At 35.9% G+C, this 9,137-nt stretch overlaps 1 protein-coding gene across 1 annotated transcript; it reads left to right on the top strand.

The window, feature by feature from the left end:
- The first annotated feature begins 458 nt into the window (after positions 1-458).
- On the top strand, positions 459-899 carry LOC140808664 (uncharacterized). Its single transcript, XM_073165816.1, has one exon. The coding sequence runs from the start codon at positions 459-461 to the stop codon at positions 897-899; it is 441 nt and encodes a 146-aa protein (XP_073021917.1).
- The last annotated feature ends 8,238 nt before the right edge of the window (positions 900-9,137 follow it).

The following is a 9,137-nucleotide window of genomic DNA, read 5'->3' as shown; positions in this document are numbered from 1 at the left end:
ATTTATCCCTTCCTTTGGCGTTACTATATATTTTACAAAAGTCAAACTTGTATTCTTAATAAATAATTTAGCAATTCCATCGCAGATTCTCTGCTTTACCAGCATGATGAGACACGATAATTTCAAGTATATTTTGTTTTGATTAATTTTTTTGTGTGAAAATAAATAAAAAAAATCCTTCAAAATTTAATTTCTTCATGGGCATGGTGTATGATCATATTTCTGGCTTTATCTCCCACCTAACGCCTCCCCTGGCATGAATACTGCACCCACCACTATTTATTAATCGCCGTTTCTTCGTTCTTACTGCATTCAATCTCCGCCTTCCTCTCTCCCAAACTCTCAACTGTTCTTCTTCTTTTGTTTTGATTCAGATTCAGATATGAAAACTTGATAAAAACCCATTATCCTTTTTTTAAAAAAATAAAAGAAAGATTATTATATTGAGGAGAATTAAAATGGAAGGTATTTCGGCCGCAGCGTACAATGGGATCAGAGGATACTGGCGGAGGAAAGGCTACCACTCCTACCAACGGCTTAACAGTAGCCGCAGAAAAAGGAAGATGAGGGTGGTGGAGCTGGGTTCCGCCGCTGTCGAGGGGTCTGCCCGGCGGCGGAGATTCTGGCGGATCAGGCTGACGCCACGGCTGAATCTGAAGCTCCGCGCTTTCTCTCCGAAGAAGCTGTTGCTCGGCTTGCGAGATGCGTATGTCAACATGATGTTGAAGATCCCCAATACGGGCGTGATAAGCAGCGGGTTCGGAAGTGCGGTGGCCGGAAACGGAGTCGCCGGGTTCGGAATGAGACCGTTGAAGGAGTACGATGAGCGGATGATATTGGAGATGTACAAGTCCATTGTTATGGCGCAGCCTGGATTAGCTCCCGCAGTTGGGTATTAGATATACGATTGTTACAAAGACAGAAACTTCTTGTCGATATTTGGAATCTCAGAGCCAATAATAACATAATAAATTGTATATATTTTTATCAGTAACATGTTGGTTGTTTCCAGTTTCAAGGGTTCTGCGTCGCTATAACCATCCAAGATAAAATTACCTTTAGAATCATTGGGATATTGGCCATGGCATAAAATTTTCCGATGTAATAATATATCTTCCGTTTGAAAAAATATATTAGAACTCCAGAAAGGAAAAAAATTGAATTAGAATACACCTGTTCGGATAAGATCAATGAATGCATTCATGTGGGCTTTTTTTAGCGGTGGAAAGTGGTGAGTGATGATGTTGATGAACAAGTGACGTAGGGACCATATCCTTTGTTGATTTTTGATGTGTAATCTTCAAATAAAATAATAAAATTAGATATCATAATTTACATGAAAAATTTCTAAAAATTATTAAGATAAAAATTACTAGTAATTAAATATTTACAAATATTCATTGTATTTACAGATAAAACACATACTCTGTTAATATATGATAACAAAATACCACAAATATTATAGAACAACATGCTCAAATATGAATATATTGAGATGAGAGAAGAACTCGAGAATGAGATGAGAAATGAGGTGAATTGATGCACCTATTTACAAGTGCTCTTCTTGGTCTGAACACAATAAACTTCCGCACAATTTCATCATCCGAGCATGCCATTAAATTCTAATATGCTGCCTAATATAAAAAATGTGTAGCCATACTTTTTTGACTTTGTGTAATTTTTTCACATTATTTTGTTGACATTTCACTTACTTGGAGATTTGATTGAAGATTTGATTGAGAGTCAAACGCATCTTCACGTGTCTTTTCAATCTTATCATTTCCTGATGTTTACATTTTTGCTAGACAACTTGAAGATTTAACCACTCAAACTTATCAGTGTAGTGGATTGGTCAGAACATCAGCTATGTTATCCTTTATATGAATCTTCCTCTTCTACTTATCGAACAAAGTGAAACAGACTCCAATGTGTTAAGTCCTAGGTTAAAAGGCTAGATTCCTTACGATGTGCGAGGCACTCTGACTGTCACAAAACAAAAGAACTTTATCCTTTTTGTGCTCGACCTCCTCAAATAACATCTTAATTATTATTGTCTCTTTACAAGCTTTAGTAGCTGATATATATTCTGTATCCATTATAGATAATGCTACAAACTGTTTGTAGTTTTGAAATCCAATTTACCTGCAAGTGTAAACACAAACAGTAATAAATTTTCTCTTATCAGGATCACAAGTATAATCATAATCTGACATAACCCGTGAGTATAAAATCTGATCTTACAAAACATAATGCAGCATTTGAAACATCAATTTCCCATTGCTAATGCATAAGGTACTCTTCATCCTCTTTGTTTCACTTCTATGAAACATCTCGAAGGATAACTTGAAGTTAATAAGAAGAAGGGTCGAGATTGACTTACTATCTTGCATGTTGTTGAAGTGATACAAGATTTATTCAATATTCAATATGGGAAAGCCAAATCTTTCTATTACTTCTGTCTCGGTGAACTTGCATCCCTAAAATCTTGTTTGTTGGTATCAAGTCTTTCATATCCAATTCCCTAACCAATTGTGACTTCAATTCTTTGACTTGATATTTGTTTTGGCCTGCTACCAACATGTCATTCACATTCAACTGCAAAATGACCAGACCTCTTAAAATATGTACAAAGGTCTGCATTAAGTATGTTGTATCCAAGGTTCATGATATAATAATCAAATACCTTGTACCAACAACTTGGCTCATGTTTGAGACCGCACAGATATTTGTTCAACATGCAAATCAAGTTCACTTTGTCTTTTTTTCCTCAAAACCTTATGGTTGGAGTATATATATTTTTTCTTCAAGATCTACTAGCTCAACTGGTATCAGGATTGCTGTCAAGATCTATATAAGTCCAGGAGGTCTTGGGTTCTAATCCTAGGAAGGCAAAAGCTCCAGTGCCTAGGCTGGAGAAGTTCTATGAGTAATGGGTAATGGGATAACCGTGAGGGGACTTAAGCCCAATCGGGATAGCCCATGCGCATTACAAAAAAAGACGCCTTTTTTTTTGTAACGGTCATGGGCCATGGCATAGCATGGGCCTCGGCCCATACCCATGCACCATTACGCATATGAGTTATCCAGCCCAGGCACTGGAGTTTTTACCTCCCCAGGATTAGAACCCAAGACCTCCTGGACTTATATAGATCTTGGCAGCAATCCTGGTACCAGTTGATCTAGTAGCTCAACTGGTACCAGGATTGCTGCCAAGATCTATATAAGTCCAAGAGGTCTTGGGTTCTAATCCTGGGGAGGTAAAAACTACAGTGCCTGGGCTGGATAAGTCCTATGCGTAATGGTGTGTGGGTATGGGCCGAGGCCCATGCTATGTCATGGCCTATGACCGTTACAATAATATTCTTGCTAATGACAAGCTTGTGGACAGTAAGATCCTACAAGCGAAACTTCTTTACTCCATCAGCATTACCCTAGAAGATACACTTTCTAGATTTTGAATCCAACTTCGATTTTCTTGATCATTGTACAGAACTTACACAAAACTTCCAAATATATGCAAATGAGAATAACCAATCGTCTTCCAAGTCCACATCTCCATCAGAGTCCTCAGATAAATCACCATTGAAGGAGAACGATTGATAATATAACAAAATATTTTAATGCTTTCATCTAAAATAACTTGGCTAGACATCCAGTCCTCAACATGACTCTTTTTCTATCCAACAAGGTCTTGTTCATCCACTTTGTCACTCCATTTTGTTGAGGTTTGTAAGCCGTCGTGAACTGTCTTTTGAAACTCTCATGTTGGCAAAATGCATCAAATTCATCACTAGTATATTCTCCTCCATTGTTAGTCCTCAAACACTATCAAGTTCATCCCATGCTGCGAAATCTTTGAAAACTTGTAAAACATCTGATTTCTTCTTGATTTTATACAATAAACATCTCCTTCAGAAATCATCAATGAACGAGACAAAATTATCTCACTCCTCCTAGATATACAACCGGTGCGAGATACAACTGGTGCTTGCCAAACATTTGAATGAATTAGCTCCAATTTTCTTTTATTTCGGTAATGGAAGTGTCAAACTTTAATATGTGTTATTAATTGTTAACCCAATGCTCACAAAAAGGTAGTGACACCTTTGTAAGCCCCGACAACATCTTCCGTTCCGAGAAAATTTTCAAACTCTCATTCTGAAATATGCTGATCTTTTTATGTCATAACATTGTTAATTCTCATCCTGAACCAATTGATGCAACAACTAGTTCCGCCTCTTTGTGTGTTTCTACCAAAACTACATACAAATTTGCACCAACTTTTTTCGATTACATAAAAACAAGGGCACCTTTCACAATTTTCATGATCTCATTATTGATATGAGTTTTGCACCCGATATCATTAAATTGTCTCAAGGACAAAAGATTATTCGTCAATATTTTCACATGGCGTACCTCATGTATGGTGCGAACAGTGTCATCAAACACTTTTGTTTTGATGGTGCCGACCCTAGCGAATTTTATGGCGTAATCATTTCCCATGATGATATGTACTCATGGGAATTTATCACGCCTTAAATACATAATCCATCATCCTGTATTCACGGGAAATGATCAAGCCAACCGTCTGAAATACTGGCCACATTTCCTTGAGAATTCTTCTCAATACTCATACATTCTTTCTTGAAGTGCCCTTTACTGTCACATTTAAAGTAATAAATATTTGTGTTCTTAGTTCTTGACTTTGATCTACCTTGTCTTTGCCTCCTACTAGAGTCACGATCCATAATATTCCTCTTATCCTCGATAAAGATTATGTCTACTTCGAAGTTACCAACCTATCTTCCTTATTCTTGCACCGAATTTATTATCCGAGAGCCGCAGTTATGACATCGTCGAATTTTAGAGAGCTTATAAAGATAATGTTGGTTAAGTTAATGACAAGTTAATCATATGAATATGGTAGGCTTTGAAGTAGAAGCTATGCACATTCATTTTCCTCTATTTTATGTCTCATTGAGGTGAATTGGAAAAATATAGTATTTAGTGTATTGATATGGTCTGTTATCGATGAGGATATCACCATCCGAAGAGTATAAAGTCTTCTATTTAGGAAAACTTTTTTGTGTAGTGACTTGACCTTGTGTATTTTTGTCAGAGTATCTCAGATATCACAGAGATACTTGACAGTACTTCATCTGCTATAACCAAGTGTAAATTGATAAAAACATTATCATTCATTTCATTCCACTTTCCATCGTCCATCATTTACTTCGGTCTTTCTCTAATAGCCGCCAAACAAATTTTCTTTCTTAAATTGCATGTATCTTTATTTCTCATAGCATAATTTGCTCTCATTGTACTTTTTTTTACCTCGAACATGTATGTCATTATGTCTATAATAATTTAGTTGAACAAAATAATTCTGTCTTAATAAAAAAACTCTCAATAAAATAATTTCTGGCGTGGAAGATCGGTCAAAGCTGCAACTACATAGCATACTTAGAATTTTATCATTGTAGTAATGATGTGTGGCTCTTAACTCGGTTGCAACATACCTAAATTCTTCGTTTCCGGTTTACTATTGCTTTATCCGATATTTGTATTTCGATATGGAAAAATCAATCTATATAATCAAAATATTCATTTCAATCAATGAATTCATGGAAATACAACCCTAATAGTGTATTTGAATATATCAATTCTTTCTATACTATTCAGTTTAACATTTACATTATTAGGATAATTATATCATATTATAAATCCTAATAACTCATTGTTATACCATTATTAATATACATCTATTCATTTACAATAAAAATATCAAGTTCCAGAATTGTTTTGAAACTTTGAAAATTCATATAAATTTAAATCATAACAGAATCCAATTCTGACTCTGAAAATTAGTTTCTCGATGGCTATTCTATCACATATATTGATTTCGAATTCAAATACATGTTATTCTAGCAACTCAATAAATAAAGATATTGAAACCAAAGAAAATTATCTCAAAAGAACGCTCACAACACGAGGATTCCGAATATATAATTTATTTTGAGTTTCAACAAAGTTTCGAGGTAGATTCAGATGATATTACATGGATTCTTATGTTTCTTCGCAGAAGAACAAAGAAGAATGAATATATCTGTCAACAAAATCATTCTTATCAATCTTAAATCCTATGCAGGTAAGGTGGTGGGCTCGGGTACGCAAAATCCCACGCGATCGCGGGCATGTTGCTGTCCGGAAGGCGTTTGGCAGAGTTTGGCATGCATGTGTGTGACTTCTTGCTCTCGAGCACACATTATTCTATCTGGAACTCTATTTTATACTTCGAATTAGCAAAGCTCGTCAACGTGAAAGTTGTAGATCTCTCTTAATTTTCATTTGCCATTAACCTCATGAAATTGGAATAGAGGATAAGAGCTTTATGCTCATTTTCCTAAAATGTGTCAGTTCAAGAACGTCAATACGCACGACATACTTCGGGGTGATTTTGACCACATTTCCATATGGATTTTGACAAAACTCAAAAAATAAAAGTTTTAGTTCTATGTATGTATTAGCTTTCTAATGAAATTGGTTTCATCTCTTTTGAAATAATACTCAGACTATTATACTAGAAACGTAAAATATGTCACTTTTTTATTTTGGTTCATCATACTTTTTCGAACATAAATCAATTACTAATACAATCATTTATTATCACAACATATTTTCTTACTTTCATTAACAACTATATACTTCATATACTCAATAATATGACAAATATCATGAATTATCGATAATCAAAATATGATTTATAATAATACGATACGAGGTTCTTACAAATACCTTCAGCTGGTAAGTTCCTATACTCATTATCGTCTTGACACTTGTTGTCTCAATGTTGTTCTTGAGATTTATCCACAAAGTTCCCAGATATCTACACTTGATTAGTTGTTCGATTTCAGCTCGTAAGCTGAAACTGTTGGATAAATGAAAATAAAAGAAGAGGAAAAGTGAGGAGTTGAAAAGGAAAGTGGGATGTCTAAATATGGCTTGTCCCACATTGAGAAAATCACCAAGTAAAGTCTCCTTAATAAGCTCCAAGTTGAGACAAGGGTTTGGGCCCCAAGGGGTACCAGAAGTTTTTAAAAGGGGGAAGACGCTCATAGGCTGTGTCTCGATGAAACACAATCTCGTCTCGGTGCGGTGCGGTCTTTGACCAAAGTTAATCTTTTTAGACCAAATTTATTTGGAAACTAAATTTTAACTCAACAAAGATGCACAAGAGTGTGCAGAACTGGGCGCGCGGACGCACGCATGTCGCTTGCGCGCGCCCTACTGTGAGCTGTGCGCACTGAAACAGTGTGTTGCGCGCGGCCGCGCGTGTTGTCGCGCGGCAGCGCGCGCTACACTGTTTCAGAAGAACATGCGCGTCCCTTGTCTTCTAAACATCCGTTCATGGCTGCTTTTCCACCAAACCATGTGTCCTCTGCCTAAAAATGTCTCTCTTCTACGCATCCGGTCTAGAGAAACATGTCTCTTCAAAGCAACCGGTGATTATCTATAAATAATCCCTCAAACCATATTCAAAGGCTGCTGAATCATTTTGCTTTGATGCATATTTCTTGACATTTTGCTGCACAATTTCGGTTCATATACTTGAAAGCAATTGCATATCTTTGTTCGCCGATATCAAGGCTTTGTGGTGCTGCAAAGTTTTGACTTCAAGTCGTTGTATCTTGGGGACGATTGCCTGAAACGTATAGCACTTTGATACGGGCAATTTCGTCTTGCGGAGAAAGGATTTTCCTTGCCTCGACTAGATAGTTTTGTTGCTGTTGTTCGTGATTCAAGACCAGATTTCAGAAACGCAGAGAAGAGGTAACAATAGAAACAATGTTCTATAATGTGTTATCTATCTTTGTGGAAGCAACAATACTTTTCTTTCTCATTTTATTTTTCATGAAATATACGACCCAACATATTACTCTTTGTGTGAGGGTGTTCATCTATTTATATACATTTTAAGAGTGTCTAGCTCCATTCTAGATTGGTCCAGGCCAATTTTTTTTGTTGTCGAAATAGGAAATTTAGGATGTAGGGACGTAATATGGGGATGTGGGCATTGTCCCCATGATAGGATGGATGATCAAGATTTGCCCATGTATATATAAGACCGAATTTTTTTTATATTGTATGTGTGGCAAGATCTTGCCCATTAAAATGAAGTAAGGGTAGTATCCACATAAATAGGATCTCATCTACCGTAATATGAGCCCCTCTAGGTTTCATAATAGAATAGTAAGTTATTGTGAACAACTCGGATGCTCTCAATCATTGCATAATTTTTATACGAATAGTTGAACTGTCACGGGCATGACTAAAAATTCATTTAAAATTCAAATCAACAACGTATCACGTTCAGTAATTTTAATTGTGATCATAATTTATTTCAAATAAACTAAAAATATGTCATTTAAAATTCATTTATGAAACTCTTCATCAAATGAAATATTTTTCTATAAATTGAATCTTTCGATTCATGAAAACGTTAACACATGATATTGTGTTGCGCATATGTTCTAATGACTTGTAAAGTTGTAATCACGATTGACATCTCTTTTCAGGTTAGTTCGATCCTGAGTGTCGGGACAATGCCCACACCCCATATGAAAGGTCAGGATTCCACTTCATGGGGAAAAAAAATTAAAAAAAAATAAAAAATTGAACCAGAAAAAATTTCAGCCCTTGGATATACCCCTGCAGGCGCTGGAAAAAAAATTAAAAAAAAAATTAAAAATTGAACCAGAAAAAATTTCAGCCCTTGGATATACCACTGCAGGCAGCGCCTGCAGGGGTAGGATGGGCTGCCTGCAGGGGTAGGATGGAATAATCCCTCTTTTCATGTGCATTCTGAGAGAACAGAAACGAATCCATTGGCAAGATTCTTTATGTGAGAGCGACAAAAGGAAATAAATATATGACTGTTAAATGCAATACATTAATGAGCCATTGATAACTCTACAAATGCATAATAAATTGAAGAATGCCAACGTTTTCCAATTGAGTATTGGGGTAAGACAAAAACTTGTGTGAGACGGTCTCACGAGTCGTATTTTGTGACATGGGTCTCTTATTTGGATCATTCATGAAAAAGTATTATTTTTATGCTAAGAGTTATCGTGAAT

This window comes from Primulina eburnea, chromosome 1 (genome assembly GCF_022965805.1).
Source record: "Primulina eburnea isolate SZY01 chromosome 1, ASM2296580v1, whole genome shotgun sequence".
NCBI lineage: Eukaryota > Viridiplantae > Streptophyta > Magnoliopsida > Lamiales > Gesneriaceae > Primulina > Primulina eburnea.
This window is presented reverse-complemented; position numbering and strand designations above follow the sequence as displayed.